The following is an 18,297-nucleotide window of genomic DNA, read 5'->3' on the forward strand; positions in this document are numbered from 1 at the left end:
CATTTCTACCCCAGGTAAATGTACACTGCCTTCACTAGTAAAAATGAAATGCTACATAGCCTAATTATAATTACTTCCCATTACATCAGTTTAGTTGATATGTCTACTTCATCTCAAAATTAGCTTCTAAATGGGCGGTGTTAAATTAATAACATTAAACTCTGACCATGGTATTGGACAGATATCAAACATCTTTTTAATATTACAACATAAAACATGTAAAATAATGATAATATTCTCAGGTCTTAAAAGTAAATTTTTAAACTGGACTTTAAGGCAAGTATAATTTGGATTTAAAAGTATAAAATAAAAACAGAAAAATGCTGGAAAACCTCAGCAGGTCAGGCAACATCTGTGCAAAGAGAAAGTGAGTCAACTTTTCAGGAGAGAATTTTCATCAGAGGCAGCCAAGAGAGAAAACAAGATTTTTTTTAAGTTGAAGAGAGGGTGGGGATGGAATGGATAGCATGAAGGGAACCTTTCTGATGAGGCAAGGCCAGGATGGCAATGGGGATAAGCCAGAATGCAGTTGATGAGAACAATGAGAGCATTTAGAAATAATCTAAATGAAGAAGTATAAACACTATAAAATTGGGCAGTTCGGGTGAGAAAGCAAATACTTGTGAAATACAGAACTGCAGCATGCCTCTGAGGTCAGAGAAAGAACAACTGAATCAATACTACAAATGGACTGGGCAGCTCTGAAACACAGAGATTTACCTGTTGTGGGAGGTGATATGGAGTCTAGAAGTCTGTCTTTTGCCTGGATGGAAGATAAAGAGCTATTCCTCAAGCGTATGGTGGGCCTTGCTGAAAGAGCTCAATAGGCTATGGACTGATGGGTCGGAGAGGGAGTGCACTGGCAGGCAACAGAAAGTTCATAGTTGCCCTTGCGGACTAAATCCAGGTACAGCTGTATTTGATATCTGCACGGTAGTTCTGCATGTTATGAGCACTGAGTACAGCATGAAATCTGTGTAAGACTGTAAACATACGAGTTGTTTGAGCAATTTAAGAGATTTCCATTAAATGGACTTAATACATTAAGGTGATAATGGGCAATAGGGTGATTATATGTAATACAGCACTGCTATTCATACAATTGTTCCTTCCTCATTGAGATAATTAACATTCAATTTAGAGTTGTGTTTAAAACTAACAACAATACTTTATGGATGAAAGAAACACAAACTATCATCACCTGACAATATGCCACTTTATACAGCAACTAACAGTTTGCTGGAGGAACTTGATGTGGAGATTCAATGATAGGTTTTAAAAAGTAATTGCATATTACTTTGAGAAAAGAGCAAGAGGATGGGGGTGTTTAATTTGGAAGCCCTTTCTCAAGGCTGACATCAGCCCAGTGGGCCAAATGGCCTCCTTCCAGTCGTAAGATTCCATGATTATAGTAAATATTGGATGTGAAATTAAGTAATAACACCAACAGCAGATTAGCTGCTCAACATTTTATCACTGTGTATGGTGATGATCAGAGCACAAAGTGGCTGCCAACCTGATGGCATGAACATTGACTTCTCTAACTAAGTCTCTCTGCAACCTTTCCGTTTCTTCAACATTTCCTGCTCCTCCACCTATCTTGGTGTCATCCGCAAACTTAGCCACAAAACCATTTAATCCATAATCCAAATCATCGATATACATTGTAAAAAGAAGCAGCCCCAACACCGACCCCTGCGGAACACCACTAGTAACCGGCAACCGATCAGAATAGGATCCCTTTATTCCCACCCTTTGCTTTCTGCCTATCAGCCAATGCTCCACCCATTCCAATATCTTTCCTATAATTCCATGGGCTCTCATCTTATTAAGCAGCCTCATATGCGGCACCTTATCAAAGGCTTTTTGAAATTTATTTATATACACGCATTCTTTCTCTCTCTCTCCTTTTTCTCCCTCTGTCCCTCTGACTATACCCCTTGCCCATCCTCTGGGTTTATCCCCACCTCCCCCTTTTCCTTCTCCCTGGGCCTCCTGTCCCATGATCCTCTCATATCCCTTTTGCCAATCACTCCAGCTCTTGGCTCCATCCCTCCCCCTCCTGTCTTCTCCTATCATTTTGGATCTCCCTCCTCCCCCTCCCACTTTCAAATCTCTTACTAACTTTTCCTTCAGTTAGTCCTGACGAAGGGTCTTGGCCCGAAACGTCGACTGTATCTCTTCCTAGAGATGCCGCCTGGCCTGCTGCATTCACCAGCAACTTTGATGTGTGTTGCCACATTTTCCTACTTTATAACTATAACTCCCCTTCAAGATTACTTAGTTGCCTGTGAAACACTTCAGAACTCCAGAGACATGAAGTGCAATGTGAAAGAGTCTTTTTCTCTTTGATCAACACTCTTCATTACTACACCATGGAAAGTATCATCATTTATGATTAAAGTCCATGTAAAATTGAATACACTCTCAGAGCTTGGAATAATCTTGAGTTCCTTCTGTATGCACCAGTGGAAGACATTGTGACAAAAAGGATTGAGGTTTTGAACTGGTTTCATTTCTCCCATCACAGCGGTTTAAATACAACAATAAAATATACTACACTGTACAATGATCACTGAACTTGTAGGATTGCCATTAACAGCTCGACTGGTTTATCAACTCTCTATGTAGGATCAGTGCCTGTTCGGCATAATCTTGAGTTGCTGCTTAGATTTAGAGTTAGGTTCATTTATTTACCACCATGTACATCGAGACGTACAGTGAAATGCGTTGTTTGCGTCAACAACCAACACAATCAGGGCAGCCTGCAAGTGTTGTCAGACGTTTCAATACCAACATAAGATGCCTGCAGTACTCGGCAGAACAATGCAGAACACAACAAGCAACAAACCAACAATAGCAAAATAAGCTCCCATTCCTCCCTCTCACCCACCCACCCCATCCACAGAGATAATCCTCCAACTCCAGGGCAGGATTTAGGAGTTGCCTTGGCTTAAAAAAAATCTATGACACTAAATAGAAAGTAACTGAGTTCATATGGATTTCAAAGCTTCGTAATCAGTTTCTTTCTCCTACTTTCCGAGTAAGCTATTTTCTTTTGGAAGCCTATCCACTGCACAATGCCACCCATCTAAAGCAAGGGTCACTTACGTGTGCCACTTAGCCTATCTACCAGCACTTTGGGAGATGAGAGGAAACCAGAATACCTAGGGAAAGCCCATACAGTCACAGGGAGAACTTGTAAACTCCACACAGACAGTCCCTGAGGTCAGGTCTGAACCTGTGCGGACACAGGAACTGTGAGGCAGCAGCACGAACTGTGCTGATGCGTTTCAGAGGTGAAGGCAAACACAAGCATTTTAAACTGATGACTGGTTATCATCCTCTCTTACACCAAGATTAGTATCCCAGGTCTTGAGCATGTTTCAGCTTTGGTATCACAAACATTACCAGCGATGAAAGGAAACATATCTGAGCAGTTTTACTGATGCACTAAATTATCTAGGCACCACCCCCAGTCAATCATGACTCTGCAAGTAGAGATAAGAAGTTACAAATTCCCTTTTGTACCTTTCATGCCTCAGTGGTTGTAGACTCATTGCAGTACTGCAAGACCAGGTATTATATAAACACCTATGTCAGGAATGTAGTTTATCAACTATAGCTCAGCATTCAACAACAACATTCCCACAATCCTGATTGAGAAGTTACAGAACCTGGGCCTCTGTACCTCCCTCTGCAATTGGATCCTCGATTTACTAACCAGAAGACCATGATCTGTGCGGATTGGTGATAACAAATCCTCCTCACTGATGATCAACACTGGTGCACCACAGGGGTGTGTGCTTAACCCACTGCTCTACTCTCTATATACACATGACTGTGTGGCTAGGCATAGCTCAAATACCATCGATAAATTTGCTGACAATACAACCATTGTTGGTAGAATCTCAGATGATGACGAGAGGGCGTACAGGAGCGAGATATGCCAACCAGTGGAATGGTGTCACAGCGACTACCTGGCACTCAAATTCAGTAAGACGAAAGAGATGATTGTGGACTTCAGGAAGGATAAGGCGAAGGAACACATACCAATCCTCAGAGGGATCAGAAGTGGAGAGAGGGAGCAGCTTCAAGTTCCTGGGTGTCAAGATCTCTGAGGCCCTAACCTGGTCCCAACATATTGATGCTGTTAATAAAGAAGGCAAGACAGCGACTATATTTCATTAGGAGTTTGAAGAGATGGGCATGTCAACAAATACATTCAAAAACTTCTAAAGATGTACTGTGGACAGCATTCTGATAGGCTGCATCACTGTCTGGTATGGGGTGGGGAGGGCTACTGCACAGGACTGAAAGAAGCTGCAGAGGGTTATAAATCTAGTCAGCTCCATCTTGGGTACTAGCCCACAAAGTACCCAGGACATCTTCAAGGAGCAGTGTCTCAGAAAGGCATCATCCATTATTGAGAACCTCCAGCACCCAGGGCATGCCCTTTTCTGTTACCATCAGGTAGGAGGTACAGAAGCCTGAAGGCACACACTCAGCGATTCAGGAACAGCTTCTTCCATTTTGCCATCCAATCCTTAAAGAGACAATTGAACCCGTGACCATTAACTCACTTTTTTAATATTTATTATTTCTGTTTATTTTGCACGATTTTTAATCTATTCAATATACACCTGCTGTAATTGATTGATTTATTCTTCTTCTTCTATATTATGTATTGCATTGAACTATTGCTTCTAAGTTAACAAACTTCACGACACATGCCGGTGATAATAAACCTGATTCTGATATAGAGAGGCCCAACTCCTCTCCAAAGTGAAGGTAAAAGATCCCACACCTAATGTGAGTGTAACCCTCTCTCCATGGCTCATAACAAATTAGGCTCCTTATGGAGAGACAACTGTCTCCAATAAGCAACACACATCTAGAGACAGTATGATTTAGGTTCACCCGATCAGGAAAGTTGGAATATTCCACTGAGAGAAAGAAAATTATGGTAAATGCTGTATAAATATTGCCCCATGCAAAAGTTAACATCCCCCAAGAAGTAACAGAACTTACATCAGCATAAACTTACAGTGGAAGTATATTTCCAAATATTTCAACTATAACAAACAGTTATCAGAAAAGGGGGCCATTACAGCTAAACCAGTCCATAATGTGCATGTAAACGTTGGAGCTCATTTCTGAGTAGTTGGGTGCTTCGCTTTAATTATTCACGGCGCTGAATCCACATTCTGCATGAAAGGCAGCAGACACAGTTTGAACTTCCCTCAAAGACCATTACAAATGAACTGGCTAACCTGGAAGTATTGGCACTTCCTCCTTGGAACTATTTGTCTGCATAGTGCACTTCTTACAAGGGGGGCTTTCCTTCGGGCGGGGTTCTGCGACTGTCTCCCTTTGTACTCTTCCCCACACCTCTTTCTTTGCCAAAAATCCCTCTCCCAAAACCCACATTCTCCTAGAAATTGGATGCCACCACTCCCTCTCGAATGTTCTATGGCATCCCATTGGACAGAAGGTCATCAAGACAAACCCAATTGGCTGACACAACATTCCTAAATTGAATAAATGACTCATTATCTTAGCAGAAACCAAAATACTGGGCTGTGAAGCTTAATTAACAGAACATACTTTGTTTTATAGAAAAGCTGCAGAAAATAAAATACCCAACAGCATAACAGCGGTAATACAATAAAACATATTCTTAACCAGGGCATTACATAAGAAATAGGGAAGTGACTTGTGTGTCCCAGGCAATGTCACAAAAGTAAATACTGTTGATACTGACAGAGCCACCTCATTCAGCAGAGAACGTACTTCTTTCATTAGTTGGTAAAATTTCATCTTCCACAGAAAAAGAAACTGGTGCAATTCCACACTCTCACCATAGACAGCATCCTAACATCAGCCTTTAACGTCTGGTTTGGGGCAGCATCCTCTGACAATGTACAAAAACCTACAGCAAACTGTATGTTGTGAGCAGAAGATGTCATTGGCTGCAGTCTACCATCACTGAAGGAATTGCATGTGCCTGGGACAAAGAAGCAGACAGACACTCCCCATCCAGCAAACTGCCTTTTCCAAAAGCTTCCTCCTGGAAAGCACTATAGGAATATAAAACTTCATGTCATCTTAAAATCTTCTTCCCTGAGGCACTTAATCTGATCAGTCATTCTATTTATCCCCCCACCGCCAAATATCTATTACCTCAGTCACTGCATTGCACTGTAAACACTTCAAACCACTTTTTATAAGCTGTTTACATTGTAAATATATTCTGGTACTTACGCAAATGTTACTTCTAATTCCATTTTTATACAATTCTTTCTTCTGTATAATTGTTGAATGTTGCTTTTTTGCTGCATGTTCTGCCAATACACGACAGCAATTCCCTAGTACATGTAAATGCATATGGTGAATAAAGTTGACCCTTGCTGTGCATGGAGCCCTGCAGTGGAGCATACAGGTCCCCCTCAGCTTACCGCCATTTGCGGACATGAGATGTGACCATGAGCTGAGTTTCCACAAGGCAGAAGATGCCTGAATGAGCTGGCAAATCCATCCCACCAATCTCCCAAACGGTGATTTTATGTACACGCTGTATGCATCATAGGCATTTTTAAGCTGTGGTGGTCTATTTCACAATACTGACCAGACTTCAAAAGCACCTAATTAAAAGTAAAGCATTCTGAGATGTTCCAAGAGCGGAATGGTGCCATCTAAATGAAAATATTTCTTTGTTTTTAGAAAGAAACATATATTATAAGAACACTTAGTCCCACTGAGGGAATAGAGCTGCCAATTGAGACTGGAAGCCTGGAAACAACTTTCTACTTGCAAGTATCCTGTCAGATCACAGCTGCTTTACTCCAGGCTTCCATAATTTTACACATAATTGTCAAAAAATGTTTAAAAAATTAGAACAAAATTTTTTGACATCTTCCACACTGTCTCAGTGTCTGAGTGTCTGTTACTCAGTGTCTGGCACACTGTCTGAGAGATTTAACACTCATTTCCTGCAGACTCTAGGGCAATTCTAAAGGAAGGGTGACCCAGAGGGGTGGATTTGCATGGATGCTTACTGTCGTAGAGTAAAACAACTTGGAAACAGGCCCTTTAGCTCAACTTGTCCATGCTGACTGAGAAGTCCATTTGCTCTAAGCGAGAAGGGCGGGTATCTTGCTGGTTTTGAAGGGAGAAATCATTCAATAAGACCCACCTCAGCTGGAGGCACAGATAGGCCAGAACCAAAGAGCGTGCTGCTGCGTGAATCCATCCGTGGGGGTGGCTCCAGGTAAATGCCACAGGATGAACAGAAACGAGCATATGGATGGTTAGTTGCACCACATTTGGAACACCCGAGGTAACTCATAGCAGGAGCAGGCTGGAAAAGGAGAAAGACCTAATTAATAGGAGAAAATTAATACAAAGCTTTCCATGGCCTCAGGTAATTCTAATGTTCATCACAGCAAATTAAGGAGCTTCCTAAATTGTAATTTATTTTATTTGGGGTACAATATGGTTTCAGGCCCTTTAGAACCAATGAGTCCCCGCCACCCGATTACACCCATGTGACTAATTTAACTGCTGACCTGTCCATCTTTGGACTGTGGGAGGAAACTGGAGCACCTGGAGGAAGTTCATGCAGTAACAGGAAGAACGTATGAACTCCTTACAGGCTGTGACAGTAACTGAACCCAGGCCGCTGGCACTGTCAAGCATTATGCTAACCACTGCACTACCATGCTGCCTGGTGGGAGTGAGGTGCCAGAGTGTTATTAGAATGGAGCAACCCAGGCCGCTGGCACTGTAAAGCATTATGCTAATCACTGTACTACAATGCTGCCTGGTGGGAGTGAGGCGCCAGGGTGTTATTAGAATGGAGCAGGGCCTGCAATTACACCGGCAGGAAGGGACGGGAGGCAGAATTAGAATCTGGATATTACCATTGCAAACGCAGACAACATCTTTAAAGGGTAGCATGGTTTGCGAATGAGAGAATGGTAATCAGTTTTATCACAGTTTAGAGGTAAACAGGGTGAGACACTACGAGAAAAAACAAATCCCAATATCTCTGTGATGTAGGGACTCAATCCCTTTACATCCATCTCAGAGGACAGGCTGGACATGGGTTCAATGTGGCTTTGAGAAAGCAGCTTCAACTGTACGGCAGTAGAACACCACGGAGATTTTGTGTTCCAGGGCTGCAACTCAAACCCCATAGTTCCTCCTGAGGGCTACCCACTGAGCCAGACTAACAGACAAGAATGAGTCACATGACATAAAGTGTACAAGAGAGGCAAGAGTAGATATCAGACCACTGGAAAATGATGCTAGAGAGGTAGTAATGGGGGACAATGAAATGGCAGATGAACTGAATAAGTATTTTGCATCGATCTTCACTGTGGAAGACAGTAACAGTATGGTGGATCTTTCAAATGTCAGGGATCATGAAGTGTGTGAAGTTACTATTACTAGAGAGAAGGTTCTTGGGAAACTGAAAGGTCTGAAGGTAGATAAGTCACCTGGACCAAATGGTGTACACTCCAGGGTTCTGAAAAAGGTGGCTGAAGAGATCGTACAGGTATTAGTAATGATCTTTCAAGAATCACTAGATTCTGGAAGAATTGAAAATTGCAAGCGTCACTCCACTCTTCAAGAAGGGAGAAGCAGAAGAAAGGAATCTATAGGCCAGTTAATCTGACCTCAGTGGTTGGGAAGATGTTGGATCGATGATTAAGAGTAAAGTCTCAGGGTACTTTGAGGCACATTGGGGCTGAGGTGAAAATTGTATCAGCCATGATGAAATGGTGAACCAGACTCGATGGGCCAAATGGCCTAATTCTGCTCCTATATCTCATGGTATTATGGTCTTTAATTATTACTCAAGCAAAACCAAATAAACTCCTCAACTCAGGCCCTCCCCAGTTAACCAACACCTGACTTATGTAAACATAGAAACATAGAAAATAGGTGCAGGAGTAGGCCATTCGGCCCTTCGAGCCTGCACCGCCATTTATTATGATCATGGCTGATCATCCAACTCAGAACCCCACCCCAGCCTTCTCTCCATACACCCTGACCCCCGTAGCCACAAGGGCCATATCTAACTCCCTCCTAAATATAGCCAATGAACTGGCCTCAACTGTTTCCTGTGGCAGAGAATTCCACAGATTCACCACTCTCTGTGTGAAGAAGTTTTTCCTAATCTCAGTCCTAAAAGGCTTCCCCTCTATCCTCAAACTGTGGCCCCTTGTTCTGGACCTCCCCAACATCGGGAACAATCTTCCTGCATCTAGCCTGTCCAATCCCTTTAGGATCTTATACGTTTCAATCAGATCCCCCCTCAATCTTCTAAATTCCAACGAGTACAAGCCCAGTTCATCCAGTCTTTCTTCATATGAAAGTCCTGCCATCCCAGGAATCAATCTGGTGAACCTTCTTTGTACTCGCTCTATGGCAAGGATGTCTTTCCTCAGATTAGGGGACCAAAACTGCACACAATACTCCAGGTGTGGTCTCACCAAGGCCTTGTACAACTGCAGTAGTACCTCCCTGCTCCTGTACTCGAATCCTCTCGCTATAAATGCCAGCATACCATTCGCCTCTTTCACCGCCTGCTGTACCTGCATGCCCACTTTCAATGACTGGTGTATAATGACACCCAGGTCTTGTTGCACCTCCCCTTTTCCTAATCGGCCACCATTCAGATAATAATCTGTTTTCCTATTTTTGCCACCAAAGTGGATAACTTCACATTTATCCACATTAAATTGCATCTGCCATGAATTTGCCCACTCACCCAACCTATCCAAGTCACCCTGCATCCTCTTAGCATCCTCCTCACAGCTAACACTGCCACCCAGCTTCGTGTCATCCGCAAACTTGGAGATGCTGCATTTAATTCCCTCATCCAAGTCATTAATATATATTGTAAACAACTGGGGTCCCAGCACTGAGCCTTGCGGTACCCCACTAGTCACTGCCTGCCATTCTGAAAAGGTCCCATTTATTCCCACTCTTTGCTTCCTGTCTGCTAACCAACTCTCCACCCACACCAATACCTTACCCCCAATAACGTGTGCTTTAAGTTTGCACACTAATCTCCTGCGTGGGACCTTGTCAAAAGCCTTCTGAAAATCCAAATATACCACATCCACTGGTTCTCTCCTATCCACTCTACCAGTTACATCCTCAAAAAATTCTATGAGATTCGTCAGACATGATTTTCCTTTCACAAATCCATGCTGACTTTGTCCGATCATTTCACCGCTTTCCAAATGTGCTGTTATCACATCCTTGATAACTGACTCCAGCAGTTTCCCCACCACCGACGTTAGGCTAACCGGTCTATAATTCCCCGGTTTCTCTCTCCCTCCTTTTTTAAAAAGTGGAGTTACATTAGCCACCCTCCAATCCTCAGGAACTAGTCCAGAATCTAACGAGTTTTGAAAAATTATCACTAATGCATCCACTATTTCTTGGGCTACTTCCTTAAGCACTCTAGGATGCAGACCATCTGGCCCTGGGGATTTATCTGCCTTCAACCCCTTCAATTTACCTAACACCACTTCCCTACTAACATGTATTTCGCTCAGTTCCTCCATCTCACTGGACCCTCTGTCCCCTACTATTTCTGGAAGATTATTTATGTCCTCCTTAGTGAAGACAGAACCAAAGTAATTATTCAATTGGTCTGCCATGTCCTTGCTCCCCATAATCAATTCACCTGTTTCTGTCTGCAGGGGACCTACATTTGTCTTTACCAGTCTTTTCCTTTTTACATATCTATAAAAGCTTTTACAGTCCGTTTTTATGTTCCCTGCCAGTTTTCTCTCATAATCTTTTGTCCCCTTCCTAATTAAGCCCTTTGTCCTCCTCTGCTGAACTCTGAATTTCTCCCAGTCCTCAGGTGAGTCACTTTCTCTGGCTAATTTGTATGCTTCTTCTTTGGAATTGATACTATCCCTAATTTCTCTTGTCAGCCACGGGTGCACTACCTTCCTTGATTTATTCTTTTGCCAAACTGGGATGAACAATTGTTGTAGTTCATCCATGCAACCTTTAAATGTTTGCCATTGCATATCCACCGTCAATCCTTTAAGTGTCATTTGCCAGTCTATCTTAGCTAACTCACGTCTCATACCTTCAAAGTTACCCCTCTTTAAGTTCAGAACCTTTGTTTCTGAATTAACTATGTCACTCTCCATCTTAATGAAGAATTCCACCATATTATGGTCACTCTTACCCAAGGGGCCTCTCACGACAAGATTGCTAATTAACCTTTCCTCATTGCTCAAAACCCAGTCCAGAATAGCCTGCTCTCTAGTTGGTTCCTCGACATGTTGGTTCAAAAAACCATCCTGCATACATTCCAAGAAATCCTCTTCCTCAGCACCTTTACCAATTTGGTTCACCCAATCTACATGTAGATTGAAGTCATCCATTATAACTGCTGTTCCTTTATTGCACACATTTCTAATTTCCTGTTTAATACCATCTCCGACCTCACTACTACTGTTAGGTGGCCTGTACACAACTCCCACTAGCGTCTTCTGCCCCTTAGTGTTACGCAGCTCTACCCATATCGATTCTACATCTTCCCGGCTTATGTCCTTCCTTTCTATTGCGTTAATCTCTTCTTTAACCAGCAACGCCACCCCACCTCCCCTTCCTTCATGTCTATCCCTCCTGAATATTGAATATCCCTGAACGTTGAGCTCCCATCCCTGGTCACCCTGGAGCCATGTCTCTGTGATCCCAACTATATCATAATCATTAATAACAATCTGCACTTTCAATTCATCCACCTTATTACGAATGCTCCTTGCATTGACACACAAAGCCTTCAGGCGCTCTTTTACAACTCTCTTAGCCCTTATACAATTATGCTGAAAAGTGGCCCTTTTTAATGCTTGCCCTGGATTTGTCAGCCTGCCACTTTTACTTTTCTCCATAGTACTTTTTGCTTCTACCCTCACTTTACACCCCTGTCTCTCTGCACTGGTTCCCATCCCCCTGTTGTGAACTAACCTCCTCACGCCTAGCCTCTTTAATTTGATTCCCACCCCCCAACCATTCTAGTTTAAAGTCACCTCAGTAGCCCCCGCTAATCTCCCTGCCAGGATATTGGTCCCCCTCGGATTCAAGTGCAACCCGTCCTTTTTGTACAGGTCACGCCTGCGCCAAAAGAGGTCCCAATGATCCAAAAACTTGAATCCCTGCCCCAATCCCTCAGCCACGCATTTATCCTCCACCTCATCGCATTCCTACTCTCACTGTCGCGTGGCACAGGCAGTAATCCCGAGATTACTACCTTTGCGGTCCTTTTTCTCAACTCCCTTCCTAGCTCCCTATATTCTCCTTTCAGGACCTCATCCCTTTTCCTACCTATGTCATTGGTACCTATATGTACCACGACCTCTGGCTCCTCACCCTCCCACTTCAGGATATCTTGGACACGATCAGAAATATCCCGGACCCTGGCACCAGGGAGGCAAACTACCATCCGGGTCTCTGGACTGCGTCCACAGAATCGCCTATCTGACCCCCTTACTATCGAGTCCCCTATCACAACTGCCTTCCTCTTCCTTGCCCTACCCTTCTGAGCTACAGGGCCAGACTCTGTGCCGGAGGCACGGCCACTGTCGCTTCCCCCGGGTAAGCTGTCTCCCCCAACAGTACTCAAACAGGAGTACCTGTTGTTAAGGGGCACAGCCACCGGGGTACTCCCTATTACCTGACTTTTCCCCTTCCCCCTCCTAACCGTGACCCACTTGTCTGCCTCCCGTGGCTCCGGCGTGACCACCTGCCTGCCACTCCTCACCTCCTCACTCTCCCTGACCAGACGAAGGTCATCGAGCTGCAGCTCCAGTTCCGTAACGCGGTCCCTTAGGAGCTGCATCTCGATGCACTTGGCACAGATGTAGACGTCCGGGAGGCTTGGAGACTCCAGGGCCTCCCACATCCGACACCGAGAACAGCAAACTGTGCTCACACTCATACTGCCCCTCTCCTCAAATAACAACAGAAAATGAATGCCAAACCTTCCTCGTCTGTTTCCGCCTAAGCCCATTGAGCCGAAGCCCTTAAGTCTTCACTCTGCTCCCGGCTCACTCCACAGCCCGCAAACTACGCTGCCCGCTCTATGAGGCTCTGTTCCTTTTAAATCTGCTGCACCGCACAGCCCGACGTCACACGCCTGCTCTTATGTCTTGCGCTGTACAACCTGTACCTAAGGAAGCAAGTTTTCCTTTGCACTTCTGCATATACAGCACAAGACATAAGAGCAGAATGAGGCTATTCAGCCCATCAAGTTTACTCCGCCGTACGATTATGGCTGCTCTATTTTCCTTCTCAACCCCATTTTCCTGCCTTCTCCCCATAACTTTTGATGCCCTTACTAATCAAGAACTATTAACCTCCGGTTTAAATATACCCAATGACCTCACAGCAGCCCATGACAAGAAATTTCACAAAATCACCACCCACCTGCTAAAGAAATTCCACATCTCTGTTCTAAAGGGACACCTTGTATTCTGAGGCTATGAACTCTGATCCTAGAATTTACCACTTTTGAAAATATCTTCTCCACATCTATCCTATCCAGACTTTTCAATATTTCGTAGGTTTCAGTGAGAAACCCCCTCATTCTTCTAAACTCCAGCGACATAAAATGTTGCTCAGAAACATAAAATGCTCCTCGTATGCAAACCCTTTCATTCCCAGGATTATTCTCACGAATCTCCTCTGGATCCTCTCCAATGTCAGCATATACTTTCTTAGAGATGGGCCCAAAATCCATAATACTCCAAATGCGCCTGACCAGTGCCTCAGGACCCACACCACCAGGTTCAGAAACATTTATTGCCAGTCAACTATCAGGCTCTTGAACCAGAGTGGATAACTTCACTCACCCCTTCACTGACCTGTTTACACAACCTATGGACTCACTTCTAAGGACACTTCATCTCAAGTTCTCAATATTTATTGCTTATTTATTCATTTTTTCTCTTTCTTTTTGTATTTGCAGAGTTTGTTGTTTTCTGCACACTGTTTGCCTGTCTTCTTGGGTGCAGTCTTTCAATGATCCTAGTGTTTCTTGTATTTATTGTGCTGCCTGCAAGAAAACAAACCTCAGGGTTGCATATGGTGACATACACTGTATGTATTTTGATAATAAATTTACTTTGAATTTATAAAGCCTAACATTACAACCTTGCTTTTATATTCTAGTCCTCTTGAAATGAATGTCTTCATTATACTTGCTTACTACTGACTTAACCTGGTTACCTGTACTTATGCGATCAACAATAAACATGACTTTGACTTCCGAAGACCAGTAATGTAGATTTGCTGGCTGCTGCCAGGCTATGGATGTGTTTTAACATGGGGGAGCTAAGCTCACAGTCATCTTTCCATCTTGCAAACTGTTCAGGCTACGAAGAGTTCACAGGAGCAGAACCTTGACGTTACCTGTGGACAATCTGTACTTTTGGTGGTTGCAGTATGCAGTGACTAGAGCATAGTTGCCTCATCAATTTTGTCTCTACCACCATTCCTGGCAGTGAATTCCATGCACAACTACCATGCAGAAAAAACTTGCTCCACACATCTCCTTTGAATCTACCTCCTATTGCCTTAAATACATGCCCTCTGGTTTCAACCCTGTGAAAAAGATACTGGCTATTAACTCTTTCTATGCCTCATATAACCTTACAACTTCCGTCAGATCTCCCCTCAGCCTCCTCTGCTTCAGAGGAAACACAAGTGTGGAACTTGAAATGTCTTATGGCTATACTTTACTGCAAGTCTCTGAATTTTAGATTTTGAATTTCCAATAGGAATCGCTTTTCCTTTTAACTAAAGAACAGCAATTGTCACACACAAAATGCTGGAGGAACTGTTGGAACTGGAGGAAATGCTGCTGAGTTCTTCCAGCATTTTGTGTGTGCTGCTTGGATTTCCAGCATCTGCAGATTTTCTCTTGTTTGTGAACAGCAATTGTCATTTCTTTTTGCAATAATGAAATTATATGTGCTCAAAATTTACCAGAGAGCAACTTAAACACAGTTTTACAAAAAAAAAAGGAAATCAAGTGTGTAAGATTTGAAACAGAAATAGAAAATATTATAAACAGATCAGTTAAAGAGAAAATAACAAAAGGATTAAGGGGAGTGTGGAACACTACTTGAAACATACTCTTAGTGGCTACATTATTCAGTTCACCTGTTTATTAATGCAAATATCTACTCAGCCAACTCAATGCATAAAAGCATGCAGATATGGCTAAGAGGTTCGGTTGTTGTTCAGACCAAACATCAAAGTTCAAAGTAAATTTAATATCACGGTACATATCTGTCACCATATACAGTGAATTCTGGCTAATTGGGCCATCGGTTAATAGGAGCAGCTGATTATTTGGGGCAACTCTTCAAGAACGAAAACCAATTGAGAAAATTGCCCAGATTCCCTTTGTTTATTTGGTATACTATGCTGCTTTAATTGGGCCAAGAGACTTGCCAAGCATGTCTGAATTAGTATCGGTCACAGACACTTCTGCGACCATTTGACACTACATCAAGTTTGGAGTGAACCTCCTTAAAAGAGTGTCAGTTGTGTGTGTTTGCGTCCAAAAAACAGTGACTTTTGTCACTGATAGTTGGCGAGAAATAACCAGTAAGACAATTCCAAACTGTCTGCTCACTGCAGTTTCAAGCATTCAGGTTTGGAGAAGGCAGAAACAGCCAGAAGTGACTTAGGAACTATGAATTTGTAAGTATCGACAATTATCTTGAACGTTACAATGAAAATGAAGATTTGGAGGATGCAGCCATTGACAGCATTGTATGAAGGCAGTCCATTATCTGTACTAGGTGTCAGCACTGATTTTGTTCATTGAGTACACTGGATGAAGTCCCCCATCGATAACTATTAGGAACTAATATACGGTTTTATAGTACTGTGTACCATTAGTACTATTCTAATTTGTTCCGTATTTCATTTAAATACATAATTTGTTGTTCAGTTTGCCTTTTTATACCTTTTTAAACTATTTCCATGAAACTTTGGATAATTGGGGCAGCTGCTTAATTGGGCCAAAACGTACTGGTCCCGATGTGTCCTAACGAACTGGAATTCACTGTACAATCTCTTGCAGGCATTCACAGTAGAACAAAGGATCAGTGAAAGACTGCGTCCAACAAGACAAACAACTGTGCAAATACAAAAAGAAAAAAAGCATAAATAAGCAATAAATATCGAGAATATGAGATGAATATTCCTTGAAAGTGAGTCCATAGGTTGTGAAACAGTTCAATGATGTGGTGAGTGAAGTTATGCCCTCTGGTTAAGAGCTTGATGGTTGAGTGGTAATAACTGTTCTGAACCTGGTGGTGTGGGTCCCAAGGCTTCTGGACCTTCTTCCTGATGGCAGCAGCAAGAAGAGAACATGGCCTGGATGGTGGGTCCTTGATGAATACTGTTTTCCTGCTACAGCACTCCATATAGATGAGCTCAGTTGTGGGGAGAACTTTACCCGTGATGGACTGGGCCGTATCCACTACTTTTTGTAGACTTTTCCATTCAAGGGCATTGGTGTTTCATACTAGGCTGTGATGCAACTGGTCAATACACTCTCCACTGTACATGTATAGAGGTTTGTTAAAGTTTTAGAAGACATGCTGAATCTTCATAAACTTCTAAGAAAGTTGAAGCACTGCTGTGCTGTCTTTGTAATGGCACTTGCATGCTGCACCCAGGACAGATCCTCTGAAATGACGACACTGAGGAATTTAAAGTTGCTGACCCTCTCCCCTAGTGAGGGCAGGCTCATGCACCTCCAGTTTCCTCCTCCTGAAGGCAACAATCAGCTCTTTGGTCTTGCTGATAATGAGTAAGAAGTTGTTGTGGCAACACTCAGCCAGATTTTCAATCTCCCTCTGATATATTGATTAGTCACCACCTTTGATTCAGCTTATGACAGTAGTGTCGTCAGCATACTTAAATATGACACTGAAGGTGTGCTGAGTCACACAGTCATAAGTATAAAGCGAGTAGAACAGAGAGCTAAGCACACAGCTTTGTGGTGCACCTGCGCTGATGGTGATTGTGGAGGAGGTGTTGTTGCCAATGTAAACTGACTGGAGTCTGCAAGGATCCAGTTGAGCAGGAGGTATTGAGGCCAAATCTTGAAGTTTATTGAATAGCTCTGAGGGGATGATAGCACTGAATGCTGAGCTGTAGTCAACGAGGAGCATTCTTATATATGCAGCCTCACTGTCCAGATGTTCCAGGGTTGAGTGAAAAGTCAATGAAATGGCATCTGCTGTTGACCTGTTGTGACAGAAGGCCAGTTGGAATGCATCCAAGTCACTTCTTAGGCAGGACTGATATGCTTCATCAGCAACCTTTCAATGCACTTCATCACAGTGGATGTAAGTGCTACTGGACAATAGTCATTGAGGCAGGTTACCCTATTCTTCTTAGCCACTAATATAATTGAAGCAGGTGGGTATCTCAGACTGCAGAAGCGAGAGGTTAAACATATCAGTGAAATCTCCAGCCAGCTGATCGGCACAGGTCTTTAGTACTCAGGCAGGTACACCATCTGGACTGAGACAGGGTACATACCCATTCATCAGAATGAGGAAAAATGTGACCGTGACCACATTTTTGGTCAAAATTGCTAACCCTTGGGATTTTCACGTGCAACGGTCTCTGGAGTTTACAGAGAATGGTGCGAGAAACAAAAAACATCTGGTGAGCAGCAATTCTGTGGGCGAAAAGGCCTTGTTAGTGAGAGCGGTCAGAAGATAACGGCCACGCTAGTTCAAGCTGACAGGAGGGTGACAGTCACTCAAATAACCATGTGTTACAACAGTGATGTGCAGAGGAGCATCTCTGAATGCTCAACACATTGGACCTTGAAGTGGATGGGCGACAGCAGCAGAAGTTCACAAACGTACACTTAGTGGCCACTTTATAAGGCACAGGGGGTAGCTGGTAGAGTGGCCACTGAGTGTATGTTGAATGAGGGATGTGTGGAAATTTAATACTTCTGCTTTCTAAACTTATACTGGCTAACCTGCTGAAGTATAAGGTTCTGGGTTATGTAAATCAATAAGTGACGCAATTTGAAATAACACTTCAACAGAACACCTTGGTTGCGCCACTCTGAACAAAGTATGAACCTGTCAGAACAGGAAAATAGGAATGCAAGATGAGCTACAATGTTGACTTATAATATTGCACAAAATGGATCTTGGGCACTATCCAGAGACTGATCCAATAAAACAGTTAGACTGATCTTTAGCACTGTCA

At 43.0% G+C, this 18,297-nt stretch overlaps 1 protein-coding gene across 9 annotated transcripts in view; it reads right to left on the minus strand.

The window, feature by feature from the left end:
• Window positions 1-18,297, minus strand: part of dzank1 (double zinc ribbon and ankyrin repeat domains 1) — a 133,784-nt gene that overhangs the window by 56,960 nt on the left and 58,527 nt on the right. For all 9 annotated transcript variants that reach the window (XM_072265731.1, XM_072265723.1, XM_072265722.1 and 6 more), the window contains one exon: window positions 7,196-7,360. In XM_072265731.1, the coding sequence (XP_072121832.1) occupies window positions 7,196-7,360 (165 nt within the window). The remainder of the gene's footprint in view (window positions 1-7,195; window positions 7,361-18,297) is intronic.

The sequence above is a fragment of the Mobula birostris genome, chromosome 8, assembly GCF_030028105.1.
Source record: "Mobula birostris isolate sMobBir1 chromosome 8, sMobBir1.hap1, whole genome shotgun sequence".
In the NCBI taxonomy this organism is placed as follows: Eukaryota; Metazoa; Chordata; class Chondrichthyes; order Myliobatiformes; family Myliobatidae; genus Mobula; species Mobula birostris.